We start from the raw sequence: 21,865 nt of genomic DNA, 5'->3' as shown, positions 1-21,865 counted from the left end.
AGGGTGTTATTGTGGGTAAAATTTAGTTCACCAAAAATGTATTCTGATTGGAACAAAAATTACAATTGCCTCAGTTTAGAAAGATTTCTCCTTCACAAATCTGAAACAAAAGATAACCTGTATTATCAGAATAAAGGGTACACTTTGCTCTTAGCCAAATGCTGTTACTATTTAACAGTTTTCATAATTTCAATAATTTTAGCTATTGGTTTTAATCTGGAAATGTTTCATTTCTTTTATGATTCTAAATATAGATACAACTGTCTATGGTACCATTTCTTGATTCTAGCACTTCCACAATCAGTCACTTGACAATCTATTCCATTAACCTTTATCCTCGTGTGGCTTTTAGCCTTGATAAGTGGTAACTCACTAGTAAAATAAAGTGCATTGCATATTGAATTTACCTACCAATTCCAATGATAAATATATTGCATGATTTTGTAAACATCCCTTGGTCCGATTAATAAGGAGTCACCAGACGATTTAATTGTAGAATGTAAATTAATAACATACAATTTTTTCACAGAAGTTTTATCAGCACTATACAAAAAAAATCTTAAATTTTTAATGAAATGTTTTGGATTTATGAAATAATGATTGGATATTTTTAATTTGAACTTTTCCATATACTTTGTTATTTCAAATGCATATTAAACTCCTAAATATATTTATTTTTACAGGGTCCCCATCTCAAGAAAACATTGATGCGACTACTGCCGAAAATGATGATCCACCAGCTAAAAAAAGACGGGTTCTTAGTTCCAATTTTGATCGACCATCTTTGCCAGCTAGATCAGAGCATATTTTACCAGATGTTTACATACTATGCCAAAAAGTAAAAACTATAGTGTGCAAAGGATCTGGCAAAAGAAACAGGGGAAAACTTGTCAGATGTTCGACAATAGAAGCTGCTAATTTAAAACGAGCAGCAGAAGAAAATGAAAATGAATCACTCCTCATGCAAATAAGGAATAAAGATTGTGTAGCAATCGAAGTGAAATATCATAACTCATGTTACCGTGACTTCACTCGATATTTAACCAAACCAACCAAAACCGAACACTCTGAGCAAACTTCATATGCTAAAGCATTTGAGGTCTTTGCGAAATTAGTCTAAACAAGGATTATCGAAAACAAGGAAATCATGAGACTTAAAAAATTGAAAGATTTGTTTGTCAAACAGATTAAAGAAACACATGGAGTTGATGCGCATTTATATAAAACAGGATATTTAAAACAAAGATTAATGAAAAAATTTCCTCAATTATGCTTCATCACTCCTAAAATGAGATCACAAGGTGACATCGTGTATGTAAATGACATTACAGTGTCTTCTCTTGTAGAGGAAAAAACAGTACTCCATGAGGAAACACATACCACAACTCCAAGTGAAACAGAGTCGTCAGAAAGTGACACAAACCAACAAACAAGTCATGTACGCTCAGATCCAAATCCTCTTTCTAACTTGTACATAACAGCTATGGATCTGAGAAATATTATTCAACAAGTAAAACCTCCTTCGTTATGGCCGCCAACAGCAGAAACATTAAATTTGCAGGAGGCTGAAAAGATGGTGCCCCATATTTTATTTAACTTTCTTGCATGGATAGTTGGGGCATCTGAAGATTTGTGCACAGAAAAAATAATGGACATATCTGCATCCGTCTATAGAAAGATTTTGTCTATTTCACAAGACATTATATTTGTGTCTTCTAACGGACGTACATTAATGCCAAAACATTTATCACTTGGTATGGCTGTACGCCATCTGTCTGGATCTGCCCAAGTGATTGGTTTATTGAATGGTTTGGGACATTGTGTTTCTCATTCGGTGGTTTTAAATCATGATACAGCACTAGCTGAACTTGAAATCAATCGTGGAGAAAATTCTATTCCATCCACCATCCAGGCAGGTATTCCAACAACTTTGGTCTGGGACAATAATGATTTTGGTGAGGAAACTTTATCTGGGCATGGAACAACACACAACACAACTGGGATAATAATACAAAATATGTTAGTCGAACCGTGTGCATCTAAGATTGCAGTAGAAGGACTCAAAAGAACACGGAAAAGAACATTGGAACCACCAGAAGTAAATTTGGCTACATACACCGGTGGAAGAAGAGATGGCCCACTACCATTTGCTGAACATGTTTCACTTCATTCAGATCGTGTATTTCTGCAAAATTCTCTAAAACTTGATATAGCGTACTATATCACAAAATTCGGCAGTGAAATTATATTACCATCTTGGACTGGGTTTAACCAACTCCTGTGCAAAAGGGAGATTGCATCAAAATCTACCATAGGTTATTTACCCGTAATTGATGTTAGCCCCACAGAAATGGATACAGTTCTTACAATTCTAAAAAAAAGCATTGACATTGCAGATCAACTCAAGTTAGAGTCTCTTGTTATTGTAATGGATCAAGCAATCTATTCAAAGGCACAATTAATTAGATGGAGAAATCCATATTTCATGAAGAGATTGGTGATTCGACTTGGTGCTTTTCATACAGCAATGTCCTTTCTTGGGTGTTTGGGAAAGCGTTTTCGTGATGCCGGGCTTCAAGATATTCTAATAGAATCAGAAGTTGTTGCTGTAGGCTCAATAAATGGAGTTTTCACAGGTAGACACTATAACAGAGCAGTTAGAGCCCATAAATTAGTGGCCGAAGCAATGCAGCATATGCGTTTGACAACCTATTTAAACAGCATTCCTGAAGAAAAGGCAGAAAAAGTGAAGCATTTAATGACATCCTTGTCACAATCATTCCCAGGACCTCAGTATGAAGAAATTCTGAAGGGAGAACATTTTCAAAGTTTTCTATCATCCTATGAAGAATTTATACAGGTTGGCAACAAAAAGCAAACTTTTGCATTCTGGAGTTCTTATATTGACATTGTAGAAATTCTTTTACTTTTCCTTAGAGGTATTCGAGAGTCAAACTGGGAACTTCACTTGGCAAGTGTTAGACAGATGTTACCTTGGGTGTTTGCATATGACCATGTAAATTATAGCAGATACCTTCCAGTTTACTGGTTGGAGATGTCTAATCTCGCTAATACTCATCCAGTGATATATACACAATGCATTGGAGGAGATTTTGCTGTTCAAAGAAGCTCAAATGCCTTTGCTAAAATTCCTTGTGACCAAACCATCGAACAAACTGCTAATAATGATTCAAAAACAAAAGGTGGTATGACAGGCTTCAGCACAAACAAGAGAGCCGTCAACAGGTGGATATGGTCCCATCATGCGAGAGGGTCTATTACCCATGAATGTGAAACTATGGCTGGCAAAGGAACACGATCAGATCTTTTACACAGTCGGATGAAACATGATACTCTTGCTATTGGAAAGATAATAGACACAGTAAACAGTATGTTTAATCCATTTGAGTATGAACCAGCTGAGTTGATCCATATTGCATCAGGATTAGTTGCGACACAAGATGTTCAAAATGATCTGCAATTTGCTAAGGCAAGGGGCGAATCAGAATTTGAAAATTTCTGTGGGCAGCGTCTACAAACGGGAGAAGTTAATTTTTTTGCCCCGATTAAAAGAATGAATTTAAAAACATTCTCCAGTATGTCTAAAAAATCAAATCATCATGTCCACGGAAAGGATATCACTTTGGAAGCAGATAGAAATCTCCTAGCAAGATTGGTTGTGATTGGTAGAATCCGGAACATTAATCTTCAAGAATTACTGTCATATTCCTTAGGTCCATTACCATTGTCCCTTGCAAATTCACATGGATCGTTGGTTAAAACTAATAAAGCAAACTTACTTCATGCTTTAGAAAGCCATGCTAACAATCCTATTGTTGAGAACCCTATAGTAGGTGGCATATATATAGTGGATGGTATGTCGCTGATACACCAATTAAATTTGAACAAATTACAAGGAGAGAAAACATTTCTTAATCTTGCTCTTGTTATTTTGAAAAGTTTAGTGAACAGGGCAAAATCGAATCATTCTAAAGAAATTCATTTTGTTACTGATACATACCAGCAGATCTCTATAAAAAATATCGAGAGGGATAAAAGAGCTGCTACTAGCTCTCAGATAAGAATCCATGGTCAGCTCCTTCCTCAGCAATGGAAGAAATTTCTTTCAAATGGAGAGAATAAAAAGTCCTTAATAGAATTCTTGGATGAAACATGGTCTAATGTTTCAACATCAGAGCTTAGAGGAGTGAAGGTATTCTTGGCGCATAACAAGAAATGTCATTCCTTCTCACCTGGAAAAGAGGCAAGTGATATTGTCATCCGGTTAGAAGAGACAAAACTTTGTAGCTCACAAGAAGAAGCTGATACACGGATTTATTTGCATGCTTCTTTTGCAGCCAACACTAGTACGGATGTAATCATTATGAGTCCTGATACCGATGTGTTTGTAATTGGAGTTTCTTTACAAAATCTTATTCCCGCACATTTATACTTCCACACAGGAAGAGGAACAAATTTGCGAACAATAGACATCAAGATGATAAAAGACAACATTGGAGAGTCTGTCAGTCAAGCCTTGATTGGTCTACATTGTTTTACAGGATGTGATAGTGTCAGTTCATTTTACGGAAAGGGCAAAAAGAAAGCACTTAGTTTATTACTGAGAGAGAATGAGTTTTGTTACGCATTCAGTGATCTTGGTAATGAATTTTATGTGAAACCAGACACAGCAAAATCATTGGAAATGTTTGTTTGCAGGTTGTTTGGCCAACAAAATGTCACAAGTGTTAATGAAGCCAGATACAACATGTTTAGATTCCAAAGAAAATTGGAAATCACAATGCCTCCAAATCAAGATGCCCTGAGTGAACACATCAAGCGAGCTAACTATCAAGCAGGTACGTTTTATAAATATTTAATTTCCAATTATATGTAAAAATTAAATATATGGAGTTTCATTGTTATTTGCTTATTAGAAAGGATGAAAATTATTCAATATTAATGTTAATTTCTTTCTTTTTTCAGGTGTCTATAAAAGGAGCCTCCATGCAAATCCTGATATACCATCCCCTGATTGTCATGGATGGAAGATAGAAAATGGAGATTTAGTAATCCATTGGATGAATCTTCTTCCTGCTCCAGACAGTTTAATGGATTTAATTAACTGCTCTGCCAAATGTAAAAAAAGTCATTGTAAAGACGTTAACATTTGTACATGTCTCCAAAACAGGGTCCCATGCACAGATATGTGCAAGTGTGCAAGAGATTCTTGTTATAAAATTAGTAAAAACATTGGACATGATGATGATGACACTGATGATGGTGATGACGACGACGATGATGATGAAGTGGCATAAGCAGTGATCAGTTTTAAATAAAAGCATATATGATCTTATTTACTAACATGTTGTTTGTTTAACTTTCATTAAAAATGCCTTTTTGTCCTTTAAATCTGTGTTATTATTCATAGATTCAAAAAAATACTTTTTAATGAAAATTGACAAACATTGTATATTTTACCAAGTTGATGTGTATAAAAAATGACACAAAATCGCAGCTCTACCTCAGGTTTAAACGACCTTGTTACATACAAAATATAGCAATAGATTTGTATGACTAATAATATTGGTAGACTATAGGTGTCTCTACATGAGAAATATCAAAATGTAAATCTATTTCTTTAGTTATCCACAGAAAAGATTGAAGTTGTTTCAAATAAGATGTTTGAAAAAAGCTTTTTTAGAAAAATATTCCCTATTTTGAAGCATAGTAAATATATTAAGTCCAATATTTATGTATTAAATGATGAAGAAATAAATTGGGAATAAAATGTGCTAAACTAGATGTCTGTATTGTTATCGGTTTGTGTGCTACTAAGGTTTAAGCAAGTCATAATGTTCTATTTGATGATTGTCGGCCATCTTTAAATATGGCCGCCGTTTTCATTAATGCGCAACATTTGTGCTTGTGAAAAAAAATATGATGTTCAGGAGTCTATTGGCATTCATTTGACACCATTTTTTCTTCCACCCCCAACCGAGGTCACAGAATCAAAAATCTAGAGGGATTTTGACCTTTGGGCCCATAGCCTATAATACTATCTTCTTAAAACGTATCGATATGTAAACTTTTCGATGTTTGCTTTGTCACAGTGTTCCTATTGCTCAAGGGGCGGTAATATCCCTTTCTGTCTAGTTGCCATGGTATAATTCACATTTCTATTCTCAGATATCCAGCTAGTTGTGGGATATTAGTTTCTAGAATGACCTTAATATTCTTCAGATTGATAGAAAGTCAAAAGATTGTACTAATTAGAGGTTAACTGTTATCTTTTTATCCTTTTTTTTATCTAATTGCGGTCGTATAATTCACATTTCCATGCTCGGATATCCAGCTAGTTGTGGAATATTAGTTTCTGGAATAGAAATGCTCATTTAATATTAACAATGTCTCTGATACGCGATTGGTGGAACCAGAACCTTGATGTGTGTTTAATAGGTAGTCCACGTCTTCGAAACATACTTGAGAATAAACAGGACGCATGGCTCATACACAAGGTAAGTTTCATAAGGGTGACTTTTTCTGACCTCAATTATAGTGGACTTTACTAGTCTTTCCAATTCTTAAAAGTATTTCAAAGTTGTGGGGTCCATATTAGAAAGCATAGCCTTTATCATATACAAATGAATCAACTACTTTTATTCGAGATCCTATTATGTTTATGTTGGCTTATATATTACGCAGTTGTAGTGGAATGAGTGAGAATTACCTTATCATTCTTCAGATTGTAAAGAGTCCAAAAGTTCTACAGATTAGAGGTTCATTATTATCTTTTCATCCTTCCTTGAATAGGGTATGCATACCCTATGATCGACAAAGAAGGTATGCATACCCTATGATCGACAAAATTTTTTCCATTAACACTGTTTCATTGATGAGTAAGCAATTTTAGGATTTATATTTCCATAAAAATATCCTGTCCTCATCAACTTCTTCAGATGTTTGTCCATTAGATTTTTACAAAAGGTATTTTTAACATGCTTAACATCGTATTTAGGTAAAAAGATTCCCAAAGCCATGCCTCCTCACTTCCTCGATCTTTTGTTGTTCCATATATATATATATATATATATATATATATATATATATATATATATATATATATATAAGTTTATGTATATCAATATATGGGGTTGTTAACGGGAGCAATGTGTTAGAAGTGATTTCTCTGTGACCGTGGACACTAGTGTTAAGAAATATCCCTCCTTGAACGTATTTTCAACTTATTCCTTATTTTTAATAGTATAAGCTCCTTTCGGTTTTCGTTGTACTAAGTGATTATATGTACATTTCGGCAGCCCAAATGTAAATAAAGCGTTAAAGTGTCTGCATGTGCTAAATCAGGAAAGGCATGCTTACGCGTCTCTTATTTTGTAAATCATTTGTCTGCCAGTATAAAGTTAATAGTTTTAAAATCTATCTTACAAGTTATGTTTTATTTGTTTTATTATCGGCTTTAGCACATATGTGTTTTTCTAAATGTTATTAATAGTTTTAAAAATTATTTATAGATATTTACATATCTATCTATCTATCTTTCTATCTATCTATTTATCTCTCTCTCTCTCTATATATATATATATATATATATATGTATATATATGTGTGTGTGTGTGGGTTTGTTTGTGTGTGTACTTACGATAGTTCCTGCTTCACATTTGACTGAAAGCAGATCATTTACACCTTCATTGTCGACGACGCTAATATCTTTTATGACAACACCGCCGACAGCAAACGACTGAAAAGACATAAAACAACAAAACACATTGTAATATCGCAAATCTACTTAATTGCTTTTTTAATGAAAAATCAAAAGGTGCATAGTTGTGTCTTATTTTACCTGGAATTAACTAAATACCATTTTGTAAATGGGTCAGACCTATGTTTTTAGTAAAATTTCCTCTTAACATTTTGAAATCTTGGAGTTTTAATTGTTTGTATTCAATTTTCAAACTGATCTGGATCAAACTAAGATATTTTTTATGTCTCGAAAGCACTATTTGCGCATTGTGTATTTTTATTAATTATCTAGCGGCTGCTATTTGATACACTTTTCAAATCTGGACTGAAGAAATTAAAAGAATACGGCGTTGGAAGGTAGGCTTCTACAAATATTTATTTTCTTCATAGTTCAAAATTGATAAATACTTTCAACTTTATTTTTCTTTAATTTTAGCTTTGCCTTTTTCATGGAACTGTTCAAGAGAAGGAAAGTTTCTTACTCCACATTTAAAGATATCATTTCATACAATATGCTCGTTTCCCCCTCCTATTCATTTTCTGACTCCCATAATCTAATTTAAAAGATAGTAAATTATACTTAATAAAACATGCTGTCTGTAGAAACCAATAAAAATATAACTAATTATTTTCTACAATAAATTACAAACGTTAAACCTTTTACTAGTAATTTCTCCTCCTCTTCCTCAAATAGAGTTTTTGATATGATTAACCTTGTACATAAGTTTAAATTCATATTGGGTGACTGTATCCCTCATACCTAAAAAATATCGCCGTTGTCGAGGAGGTTGACTATGCATCTTTGTTAAAACAGACACATTGCTAAACACTTTACTAACCTTTATTTTTGTTACCGCCTCCAATTTCGATTACATAAAGTAATATATAAATGCCATATACTAAAAGCATTACTTATTAAATCTACAAAAGCAAATATTGACAAAATGTATTTGCATAACAGCGATAACATTTGAAGTGTCTTTAAAATGAACAAATAATTTAGTTGATGACACGTGATTTATTGTAAAAATAAACCCCTTTCTATAAATATTCAAAATTACCCCAGTGTTTGTTTGTCTTGACAATAGAAGAAGACGGCCGCGAAATATTCAGGTCAACAGTTACTATTGCCATTACATCAGCAACTTCTTGGAAAAAGATTAAAATCAAAGTATATTGACACGAAATAGTTTGTGATATTTAATGAAATTTTGTTTTCTTATACCTTTTTTTATTTTTTCAATTTTTAAAATATTTTTGTGTTGGAGTCGAAATGATTCACATAGGTTCCATAAGTATTACTCGTAACGTTTTCACCGGTTCGCACCGGCATCCTAAACGAGAATCAGCAAGCACCGGTGAGAGAGATGACTGTGGAAAGGTTTGGCAATAACAGATAAGTGTCAGCGGCTGCTAGATCCGGCATGTGGCATGGGCAAGCCAGATGGTGGGGGCGGTGACTAGAACAGTGTTGTGCATGGATGGGAGATGTTTTACAGCAAGCATTTAATACGTTTTGCATCAAAGCTAACTGCATCGTTTGTGGATTTAAGCGTTATAACTATTGTTTTCAGTTTTTAAACTTTTGTTTCATGGTGTATTATATGACGATATATCTGACGTGGGAGGCGAGAGAGTTATGTTATTTTTAGAGATGCTGGAATTGTGCACACGTCTCAACATTGTTCATAGGTGGAAAGTGTGGATCTCGAAGATTTACACTAGCAATGTCTCTATAACAAATTAAACATCACTGGAGTGACTTCAACACTTTTCTTCAAGAGCTTGAACAGGCCAAAATCTGCAGTATTGAGATCAAGCTACTGAAATAACATCTCCAGAATAGAGGGCCGGCGCCTTTTCACTGGCAACCGCCACAAAGGAACACCAAAGGTAACGGGACAAATATTGTCTGTAGAAATCTCTTGGTGCCTGTCACATCGACTACAGCTAGTGGTCCACCTTTATAGCGGGCCGAGGTGTTTAGCGGTATACTATCCATCAAGCAGTTTTCCCCTAAGGGTCCTTCTGAAAACTTGCCTGGATGACAATAGACGCAAGGGGAATGGAGCGCCAACTGGCCCTAGTTCCAAACCCAGATCAGATATTAACCTGCACCTGTTGTGGGCGAGCCTGATTATCCCACATTTTACTGGTCTGTCACGAGTGTCTCTGCGAAAAACTCCTCCTTAGATTTTCGTTCTCGAAACCAAGCCATAATATATGTTAAACTTCTTCAGCGTGGATTTAATTTGTTAGTCTACGATATGATTGGGAAATCCGTATTCATATGCCATGAAATGGAAGTTTGTTATTGACGTTTGATTCAAACGTGAATTTGCGAAACGAGTTCTTTTATAATGGGCTCTTGAATTTGTTTACTGTCCTCGGGTAAAATATGTAATATCTTCTACATATCTTAAATAAATGGGGGGGTGCTAGTATGGTTAAGTATTCGTTTTTTCAAGATAGTTACTATAAAATTCACTAAAGATCGGTTCGAGAGTGGACCGTATGGCGATGCCGTCTATTTGGGTATATAGTTTGCCGTTGTGACTATAGTGGAAATTGTAGTGTGACTGCAGTCACGGAGGTGGGCTGCATGTGCGAATTCGAAAGCCGAGCGATGGGAGACGAGAAGGCGACGAATCAGCAGGTTCGAATGCGCATTAATTTGCATAAATGAGATAATATAAGGCCGGGAGTTAAGATGTTTGAGAAAGTCGAGTCGTTGATTTCTCGAGAACCGGATGGAACCTGGTTAGAGCGGAGAGTGTCGCTGAGAATCGAGTCCAGGTTAAGATTAGAAGCTATTTCGGCTTTAAATATACAACCAATACAGATGAGATGAAATGGGAAATTTTAAATGGTTCGCGTCGAACTTGAAAAAGTAAAAGTCGCGTTGAAATTGAAAAGCGTTGTCAGAGAGCTAATTGAATGAGTCGTATCAAACTGCGAAGGTTGAAGATATGAAGTGAGTCGGACGTTTTTTGTCTTTTTGTTTGTTAATCCCAGTGGGATTCGTTGGAGTTCTTTAACTGTCGTCGTTTTTAAACGTGGAATTTGGAATGAAATTCGCTTATATTTGTTAAAAAAAAAAAAGTCGTCGTTGTTAACAGAATTAAAACATTCGATTCGGACCACCTGTGTGTATTAAAGTCGTCGTTTTTCAACGAGGAATTTAGAGGGAAATCCTGTTGTATTGAAAAGAAAAAAGTTATCGTTTTTAAACGAAAAATATTTTACTCGAGTACAATTCGAGTCGGATTTTATCGTGTTTGAAAAAGTCATCGCTGTTAAAAGAACTTGAAATGTGATTCGGATGACTTGTACGTATTGAAGTCATATTTCAACGCGGAATTTAAAAATGAAATCCTGTTGTGCTGACAAGGAAAAAGAGTGTCGTTTTTGAACGATATATTTATTTTATAAAAGTACAATTCGAATGGGATTTTATTGCGTTTGAAAAAAAGTCGTCACTGTTAAAAAAAAAAACTTAAAATGTGATTCCGACGACTTGTATGTATTTAAAAGTTATTTTTAAATACGGAATTTAACATGAAATCGTGTCGTGCTGAAAAGGAGAAAAAAAGTGTCATTTTTGAACGATTGTTATTTTAGTGAGAGTACAATTCAAGTCGGTTTTGTTTTTGAAGAAAAAAGTATTCTCTGTTCAAAAGAATTACAATGCGATTGAGTCGACTTGTATGTAAAGTCGTTTTTAAATGAGGAATTTAAAAATTAATTTCTGTGCCTAGTCGTGTAGCCCCACTTTTGCTAAGTAGTATCTATCTTTGTCGGAGTGTAGTGAGAGCTGGCTGCGTCTAGCGGAGTAGTGAGCGCTAGCTGTGTCTAGCAGTGTTGAGCGCTAGCTGTGTGTCTAGCAGAGTGTTGAGCGCTAGCTGTGTGTCTAGCGGAGTGTTGAGCGCTAGCTGTGTGTCTAGCGGAGTGTTGAGCGCTAGCTGTGTCTAGCGGAGACGAATAGTACTTTCATACACAGTTTATGATCAGGGAGGGGCATGTAGTGGAAATTGTAGTGTGACTGCAGTCACGGAGGTGGCTGCATATGCGAACTTGGAAGGCGAGAAGGCAACGAATCAGCAGGTTCGAATGCGCATTAATTTGCATAAATGAGATAATATAAGGACGGGAGTTAAAATGTTTGAGTTCTCGAGAACCGGATGGAACCTGGTTAGAGCGGAGAGTGTCGCTGAGAATCGAGTCCAGGTTTTTTTTTAATTAGATTAGAGTGGTTAATAGTACATTTTCCAATATATTTTTGTTAGTTTAAAGTGGAGGGAATGCGACCTGGTGCTATATATTATCGAATATTATTTCTATCGTTTTTTAAACAAGTACATTAGTGAAAACACTTACTACATCAAGAAATGCGATACTTTTATTGTTAGGTTGTGTTGATTTGAGGATTTGTAAAAGCTCCTGCTTTGATTTAACGCTGTATTTACTAGGTAAATATGCTTTGATAAGTTCATTTAGAACTATTGTTGAGGAATAGACAAAGGTGATATCTTGGCACATGATGGGTCAAACGTGTGAGTTGGGTGCATGTATTTTGACGATATAATACAGATAACACGGTTTATAGTCAACAATAATTTAAGGAAGTGTGTAATTACCGATTTGGGTAATAATTTGATTCTCAAATTTAAAATGCGTATCGTAAAAAAGAACCACCAATCACCCACACGATCCCAGAAGCTGGTTCGCTCATACCCCATAACGGATCTGGCAGTTGCTTACACATATATGCTACTATTCAAACTTTCTACTGCCCGTCTTTCTCGCTTGCGTTACTTATCCTTACTTAGGATGAGGTCTGAATTATTAAAAACGTTACGAGTCATACTTATTAGGCCTATGTCAACAATTTCGATTCCAACTCAAAAAAAGGAAATAAGGAAAATGGAAAAATAAAAAAGGTATAATCAAGCATTTATATTCTCTTTAATAATGTTGTTTAATAATTTTTATTTTAATATGCATATATATATATGTGTGTGTGTGTGTGCCTCTTTTTGTGTGCATGTTTGTGTGCGTGCGAATGTTTGTTTGTGTCTACCTCATTTATTTATCTGTCTTGAGATATTTGGAACGGAAAGAACTACTTAAATGCTATTAAGGAATAATGATGCTTCCAGATGCTTCTCCAAATGGGAGGCGACATATGTTAATATTGCACAATAGAATTACGTATCTACGCGCAAGTGTTTCGTTGCTATACAACTCAGCAACGCGATGTTATTTAAACTCATTTTAAACGTACACATGTTAAAAAAGGGCTATTACTCAATTGTTTTCAATACTAACCCGCAGTTATAAATATAAAAATAAAACACAATATTACCATAGTTGTCGTATATTGTAAAGTTATATTGACTTACATAACACACAAAAAATAATCAAATATCTTATTTCTCGAATGATCACAAAGAAGAAGACTTACCTCAGGAATCTCGCGAAAGTATGTCGACTTTGTAAAACTCGGTTTCACATCGTTTACATCTTTCAGGTGAATCGTGGCAAGCGGTTTTATCTTCAGACGAAAATAAAAACAGTGAATTATACGCATGTAAAAGTACTGCTTCGAGAGTTATGTCATGTAAAAAATAATAATTTAGACAATATTAAAATTTTAAATTAACTTCATAGAAATATATGTCTCTCTACTAATTGGTTATTTCGGAATTTCTGAGATAAGAATAAATAATTAGTATTATCCTGATTCTTAAAATTACTGTTATTATACTGGACACTATTTTCACAAAGTTTCGCCCAACGTAAGCTTTCACCATTGTCAGGATATGTAGCACATCGGATGCACGTGCTAAGTAATAATATAATCTTATGGCGTATTGTGGGGAGTAGAGATCCTATCTTCGCTACAGGCGATAGTAAAACATCTAATTATGAATAACTTAAAGAGTTTAATTTGATATGACTGATGAAACAAACGCAGACAACCTTGTGTTTTATATAAAGAGTATTTTTCGAAATTATGTACTGATTTCCGAATTGGCAAGACACATCTGAAACAATAATCCGAAATAACTAAATAATACGAATATTCATTATTTGTTTATTCCATTTCGAAGTCTTCATGTGAATTTCGATTTAACTGCTTTTAATTGTTACTCTATTTTAATAAATTGGAAAAATTGAAACGAGACTTACTGTATTGACACCATCGCTGAGTGTAAAGATCACTTTCAAATCCTTGTTTCTCTGCAAAAAAAATAAGTGTAAAAATAATAATAAATATTTTTAAGTATAATCATGATATCAATATTCTCTTTTAAGTGGTATCGAGTAAAAACGATGAATAAAAAGGACACAAGTTTATTAGCAGTACAGAAACAACAACTAAAAAAAGTATAGCTTAGTATGTTATAGTTTGTATGTAAATTACTTGTGAGAGACAAAAGATATGACTAAAAAGTTCATATAATATATATATATAAATATTATATATATATATATATATACATAATATATATAAATATATAACATATATAAATGAAACATAATATATAATATATAATATATAAAAATGTATAATAATAAATATAATATATACCATACTATATATAATATACATATAAACTATATTACATAATATATAATATATAAATTATATATAACGAAATCATCAGATATATAAATTATTATTATAACATATAAATAAAATATTATAATTATAAAAATTATAATTATAATATATATATAATATATTATAACCTATATATGTATATATAAAATTATAATTATAATATATATAAATGGTATAATATTATGTTTAAATTATATTATAGTATAATAAATATATAAATTTAATATATTATATAATGTATACAAATTATATTAAATAATAGATAATATAATATCTATATGCATATATATATATAAATGCATGTATATATATATATATATATAGAGAGAGAGAGAGAAAAAAAAGAGAGAGAGAAGGAGAGAGAGCGCGAAAATTAGTTTACCGGCACTTTGAGTATATGCAATTTGTTTTGCAACAGTTTACGCCATTTAGGAGCAGTTTCTAGACAGTCTTGTCCTTGCGATAATTTAGGTCAGTTTTGAGTTTAGGACAGTTTCCAGTTAGATATAGTTGCTATCATGCCGTGGATCGGAGTAGATCGAGATAAGCTAACGTCAACCGACGAAAGAGAAGCTTCGGCGGACAATGTAGATGTGGACATTAGCATCCATCGGGTGATGGTGTCACACAAAAGGAAGTTGCAGAATGTTTAGGAGTTTGTGTCCTTTGTTTTTGTAATTTTATTTTTATACTTGTGAACCAGTGCGTGTTCCCCTCCCCAGACAAGGAGTCACGAAAGACTCAAATGATTAACTTTGTTACATCGAGCAAAAAAGCAGTAAAAGATATTTAGTATTATATGATGTAATGCATGATAGTGCGAAATAAACTGACATTCAGAGAATCTTATTTGATATGTGTCTTACAACTATGGATTACCTTCTATGCGCACATGAAATATTGTCATTGACAAATTGAAAATATTGCATATAGTATGCTCCCTTAAATTAAAATAATTAAAGAAAAACTGAGATTAAAAGAATATTTATTGATTGCTGTCTAATAGCCATTATTTTACTTAACAAAAATCGTAAGTATCTGAATTTGTAATTTTGAAAAATTACTGTCTTACACTGTTTGCATCAAGGTGAATTGCAAAAATCACAGGACTTTGTCCTTTCTGAATTTTTCACAATATATATCAGACATCTATTACCAGTTTTTAAATTGTATTTCTATTTTTAGTATTTTAAAGGATACTTAGAAGCATATGATATGCCCAAACTCTAATTTAAAAATGAAATATTTTATACTTGTATTGAATTTGATTAATAGATTTTAGACATCAAAGACGTAAAATTATCTGCATTTCAGTTTATTCATAGTTTTTAGGGAAATATATTACAGTTAGGTAAAAGAGGTTGTACATTTTCTGGAACCAAAGCAGGTAATGAATTCTAATAAAATTAAAATAAAGATTTTAAAAATAAGTTTGATAAGATAATATATTGATGCTTATCTTTATAAAAGGACAGAAACTTGGAGCGGACATCTTCTGCTCTTTGAATTAATTTTATCCGTTTTAGGACTGGTATTCTTTCAGGAACGCAATAGTGAACGCGTTATGATGGAAATTACAGTAAGGCGAGTAAAACACAGATGTGCCAAGAGTTTCTTAAGAGAATTAAAGAGCAATCGCATTTATTAATTGTTGTTTTTTGTTGTTGTTGTTGTTGTTTTGTGTGTGTGTGTGTGTGTGTGTGAAATACGGTTAAATGATGTTGTTAGGACGGAATAAATAGAATTCACTATTTAAAATCACTTGTTTGTATTAATACTTAGAAGATTCAAACTTATTATTATTATTATTATTATTATTATTATTATTATTATTATTATTATTATTATTATTTACTCACTAGTAGTAGTTCCACAAACAATCATGTAAGATTTATCTTTGAGAACAACCTATGGTGTTCTCCGGAGTCTGAGTGAAAAGAAGTTTTCTCAGATTTCCTCTACTCACTATCTCTTACAATAACTTTTGCAAATTAGTTTGTGTTATCGCAACAACTGTTTACCATTGATCTCTCGTTGGGAGCGACCATTGGTCCTCACAAGAATTTGGGTGGCAATAAGCCGCCCTCGGGACCTAGTCCTCCTCACACCAATCAAGTGGAGGTCTGGTATATGCTTTGTATCCTCGATCTTTCAATCCTCCTTAACCCACCTCACTTATTTGGTGTAGCACCAGTTTATGGTCACCCACCAAAAAGTCTAGGGGCGCAGGTGTAAGGTCAACTTTCAATTGTACAGTTTTATTTTTCATGATTCCATGTGATGCTCTTTTACGTTTTACACCTGTAGACATTTCTATATGTCCGGCTTGTGTCTGTAGCTCATATGTATTTGTCTTCGCATTCAAGGGGTTTCCTTAATATTCCGGACGTTTTCATTATCGCTATCTATTGTATTTTCTTAACCAGTCTTTTGATTCAAATATCACTCATTCTTTTTCAAGATGTTGAGTATTGTTCCTAGTGCTCCTGTTAATAGTTGTGTTATCTTGACTTTCTTCATCTCGCATACCTCTTTGAGCTCTCTGGCCTGTTCTGTATATTTGCTCTGCTTCTCTGTCTCCTTGATCGTCATTCGGACTGCTTGAACGGCAAAATATATGATTTAGCAGGACGTTTCCTTTATGTTAATTTTATGACTTCGATCTTTTTGCTTGAATGGGTTTATCTGTGTATATATGCACCCCCCATAGGATTTTGTGACTTTCATTTTCAAGTAATGCTGCCGATTTGTATTTGCACTATTTGTCAGAGTGTTCAGCATGCAGTTGTCTGAGTGTGCTGACTAATGAGATGAGATCATGTACCATTAAAAACTTAACTAAATCACAAAGCTCTGGATCTTCAGGTCCTGATATCTGTGCTGACACAACTGCAGCAACTTGTTGAACTGTTCGGATCTTATCATGATCTCCAAGCATTATGATCATGTAGCTTGGTAGCCCGCTTTTTGAAATCAAATAAAATTGAATTGGCTGGCGATAACTAACTTATTAATATTGTGATTTGCACGGACCTAACACTGGTAGACCATATTTAACTTATTAGTATTGTAATCTGCACTGAACAAACACTGGTTGGCAATAACTAACTTGTTCGTATCGTAATCTACATCCACTAGAGATAAGTAAGTTATTAATATTGTGATCTGCACCAATCAAACACTGGCCGTCGATGATTAACTATTTATATTAATCTGCTCTGAACAAACACTGGCTAGCAATAACTAACTTATTAGTATTGTGGTCTGCACCCACAATACACTGGCTGGCGATAAATAACTTGTCATTTTGATCTGCACGCACAATATATGGGCAACTGTACCATGCAAGTAAATGCCATTCTTAAAGTTTTCACATCAATCATAAACTGGCCAGACATCCAAAATTATTATTGTTCCTGGCAAAATACACAAACGAATATTAAGGAAATTATGTTTCCTTATCCCTCTTTAACCCGCTGTAATGTTTCGTCTGTAGATCTTTCTCTCTCTCGCTCTCTCGCTCTATCTCTCTCTCCTTCTTTCTTTCTTACATGAATAAAGTAGTTGAAAAATAAATAATTTTTCTTACACTGCATTAGAAGTGACTTTTTCAGAGCATTTTTACAATTAATCAGAAGTGATTATTAGAAGGCACTTTCGTGATATAAAAACTTTAAAACAATTTTCAGAAGTGACTTTTCAAGGGAATTTTATAAATAATCAGAAGTGACTTTTCCAAGAAATTTAGTGATATATCAAAAGTGACATTGCCAGATAATTTTTGAAATTAATCAGAAGTAACTTTTTCAGAGCATTTTTGTATTTAATCATAGGTGACTTTTCCAGGGAATTTTCTGATTAATCATAAGTGACTTTTCCAGGGAATTTTCTACTAAATCAGAGGTGACTTTTCCAGGGCATTTTCTACTAAATCAGAAGTGACCTTTCCAGAGCATATTGTAATTAATCAGAGTGTTACATGTAAATGGGCTGCCCCCTTTTCATGCAAATAAGTAGAATATTAGATAAGTGAAAATTAGATTAAGATAAGCCTAGAATCGAACTCTGTAGGCAAAATTAAGAAATGGAATCTAAAAAATGAAGTCTCTTGTAAATTCTTTTAGAAATCTGAATATTAAATATGTCAGTAAAGGAATGAGCTATGCAAATTAAATCATATTGTTTAAAATAGGTTAGATTTTAATTGAGTATTGTTTTGTTTGTCAGAAGTGGTGTTTAGACAAACATATGCATAGCCACGTGAAATTTGTCACGTTTGAAAAGCACACTTCTGACACCATAGACACAGGACATTTCTCCATATTATGGGTTCGGATTTTAATCAGCTAGCAAGTCGGTCAGTCAGAGAGTTGATCAGCCAAGAGTTTACATAGCAAGAGGAGAGTCCCCTTAGAGCCGAAGGGTAGAAGATTAACTATGTAGATCCAAATTTGAATTCCTGACGTCATTCGACCGGCCGATCAGATGAATAAAGAAGTCATCATTATTTGTAACTGTTGTCTTGTGTCATCCTTCTTCACAAACGAAAGGTAATTGTGTTTATCAGCTTATAGTGAACATTGTGTAACCCTTCGAACATTATGTATCTCCCCACCACTGTGTTAAGAACTGTGCTTCATATATCACCCTCTCCTCGGTATATGTTTAGAAGAACAATCCCCTGTCTGATATATAAATGTCTTCCCTCAAGAATTGTCACACTCGTTGTCATAAATGGCATTATCTTCTCTAATATTGGTGTTAAAAGAACTGTTAACACGAAATCTCCAAGAAATATAAGAACTGTATAAATGTCTCCCTCATCATCGTTATATATGTGCCCCAATATGAACCCTCGTCATCTTCCCATAAATAACATTACTTGCTCTCCATGCAGACATCCGAACGCTAATTGTCCATTATAATACTCATTGTGCTCGATGAGTGGAATATTATGTTCCGTTTTATATAACACACGCATACAGACAGAAAATCTCAATTTTAGGAAAGATACTTACCTCGAAATCCAAGCGCCGTTGTAACACAACAACGCCTGAATTGGGACCGACTTGAAATACGTCCCCGAGGACACCGTAAGTTAATGGAAGGCCTTCAGGATCCTTACCCACTAGTGTGAAGACCGTTGTACCTACAAAAGATGTTGCACAATGAAGCAATCAGAAACTCTAAACTAGTTTCCTTTCAGGGAGGTATTCTATGTATTTTTTAAAACATAATAATCACGTTGTCTATCATCTAGTCTCAATATGTATGTGTTATAAAAACTTGGAGAACATTAAGAAATGTAATGTCATAGCGATTAAGATGCACAATGAAATTAAAATTCATTTGTTTTTAAACAAAAGAATTTGTAATATCATAGACTTACAAAAATACTCGAAAATCCAGTAAATTATTGGATATTAATGAAAACAATTAGAGTGTTTAATTAATTACATGAATGCGTCCACGAGCGGTCCTCAAGAAAAAAGAAGAGCCAAGCAAACTCATTTTCTTATTTTTTAAACTTATGTTAATGTTTTTACTAAGCTATTAATATTAATTTTGATTTTCGGTAAATAATAAAGGTATGAATATAAAGAGAACAATAACGTACTTCATTTTTTTATTATATTCATACACAAGCATTGGAAGAAAGGTATATTTGATACAAATGAAAAAAATGAAAAACATAGCTTCCATTAACGATATGGCAAACCGTATGTTTGCTTGCAATAGCAAAAATGTATGCACTCACTGGTCATGAAACAATTAATAAAAATAATTTAAAATCTAAGTGAACGTTAAAAATTATTTCACACATAGTAATCCATTAATGTTCTATGTATATACAGATGATTCACTTAAGATTGAAAAAGTCTCTGATTTTAGCGAATTTTTTTAACTTAGAAATGTTTACTTTTAGTTAAAAATAAACAAATTATTTTTCTCGTTCATAGTTTTAATGAAACAGATAAAAAACAACGTTTACTGATTTTAAATCTAAAAAGTAAAACTTCTTACCGGGTTGTGTGTCTTCTTTGATTTCAAGGCCGTTTATAAACTTTTGGAACTCTGGCGGGTTATTATCAACTGCTTCTAAAAGAAAAATATAATCATCATTTATCACTTTAAATAATTATAATATTTATTTATTTGTATCTTACAGAAATAAATATGCTTACAGTAATTCCAAAATACGTTTCAATAAGGGTAAACATTCGCATGGAATTAAACGGGACCATTGAAATTTTCCTTCGATTTAAAAAAAAAAAAAACCTTTTTACTTAGAGGTCACCGCTAATGAAGGCACGGAGGATACTCTCGGATGAGGGTTAATGAGTGTAAGGTAGACGGTGAGACATCTCTCTCACGAGCAGTAATGGTGGATCTTGGGTAGCATTTCCACAGACAGAAAGCTTTATGAAATAGCTCTGTTCATGATATTTTAAGCCAATAAAAATAAATATTGATTGGTTCATAAAATTATAAGAGTATATTACAAACGAAAGAAACGAAATTCATTTTAAATAGATTTTTTTGTTTCTTAAAACATGATTAAAATTAAACAAATGTATCGGTTCTTGTCCTGTATTTAACCTGATTAAAAATATACATAAAACTCTTTAATAATGTACGTACCCGTAAAAAACGAAAACGTCAGATTCTTAAAAGCACGTCAATTGATTATACGTTATACCGATTTTTACGTTTTTTTTTCAATTAGATTAAGCTGTTGGTAGCAACTAATGTCTATGTGAATATATTGTGAAATTAGAATTTGTAAGTTAACATGTGGTATAATGGGCAAAGAAGTGGATGGTTACTTTTAATGCATCTAAAACCAAGCTTCTCTCTTTACATCATCAACGCTCTAATGCCCATCTGGCATCAATTGAAATTAATGCTCTCTACCTATATAAAAGCCAAGTAAGGTAAAAAATCAATAATAATTGAATATGACAAAAACTCCTCTAATGTTCTTGACACCACATTAAACCTCAATAGAGAATCCTACAGTCCCTATCATAAGCCCAATTTAATTTGTTATATTCAGAATTATTCTAATCACCCTAATTCTATTATAAAATCCCTAGTAACTTCTGTCTCTTCACACTTCGCAGACAAAAACACTTCAACCACAATGCAACACTCTTCAATAACGTCTTAAATAATTCAGGATATAGAAAAATACAACATAACCCTGTTTCCAGCAGGTTAACATCCATATTTACCCATAACATGACTCGGAATAAATTATGTTCAAGAAAAAAATCTGTTCAACTGAATAATAACTCTATTAACCAATCGCCTCACATAAATAACTCCGCCCAATGCAATAGTTATAACAAGCTAAACCCTCGCAACCGTCCCAGAAAAAAAACATTATATGGTTAAATCAACCCTTCAGCTCAAATGTTGAAACAAATATACCAAAAGAATATTTTAATATTGCAGAAAATTCTTTTAAGCAAC

General features: G+C 33.3%; 2 protein-coding genes across 3 annotated transcripts in view; one reads left to right on the top strand and one right to left on the bottom strand.

Moving 5' to 3' along the window:
• Nucleotides 1-21,865, bottom strand: part of LOC145285993 (cadherin-87A-like) — a 196,007-nt gene that overhangs the window by 142,653 nt on the left and 31,489 nt on the right. Inside the window, exons 3-7 of one of the 2 annotated variants that reach the window (XM_080134583.1) lie at nucleotides 20,414-20,488; nucleotides 19,408-19,538; nucleotides 13,954-14,004; nucleotides 13,226-13,315; nucleotides 7,661-7,759 (exon numbers count right to left, since the gene is read on the bottom strand). In XM_080134583.1, coding sequence (XP_079990709.1) covers nucleotides 7,661-7,759; nucleotides 13,226-13,315; nucleotides 13,954-14,004; nucleotides 19,408-19,538; nucleotides 20,414-20,488 — 446 coding nt within the window. The remainder of the gene's footprint in view (nucleotides 1-7,660; nucleotides 7,760-13,225; nucleotides 13,316-13,953; nucleotides 14,005-19,407; nucleotides 19,539-20,413; nucleotides 20,489-21,865) is intronic. The other variant, XM_080134584.1, reaches the window with a different exon arrangement.
• Nucleotides 3,372-5,805, top strand: LOC145285991 (uncharacterized). The gene is made up of 2 exons (XM_080134582.1): nucleotides 3,372-4,859; nucleotides 4,987-5,805. The coding sequence occupies exons 1-2, from the start codon at nucleotides 3,392-3,394 to the stop codon at nucleotides 5,316-5,318; spliced, it is 1,800 nt and encodes a 599-aa protein (XP_079990708.1). The 5' UTR covers nucleotides 3,372-3,391; the 3' UTR covers nucleotides 5,319-5,805.

Source organism: Euprymna scolopes, chromosome 10 (genome assembly GCF_053919585.1).
Source record: "Euprymna scolopes isolate OS-2025 chromosome 10, ASM5391958v1, whole genome shotgun sequence".
NCBI classification, from domain to species: domain Eukaryota; kingdom Metazoa; phylum Mollusca; class Cephalopoda; order Sepiida; family Sepiolidae; genus Euprymna; species Euprymna scolopes.
The sequence above is the reverse complement of the archived record's forward strand: the minus strand, read 5'-3'. Positions and strand labels throughout refer to the sequence as shown.

Coding starts and splice junctions, on each gene's coding strand:
- LOC145285991 (XM_080134582.1), top strand. CDS start 3,392: ATGTTTAATCCATTTGAGTATGAACCAGCTGAGTTGATCCATATTGCA. Junction 4,860..4,986: donor GCGAGCTAACTATCAAGCAG/GTACGTTTTATA, acceptor TTCTTTTTTCAG/GTGTCTATAAAAGGAGCCTC.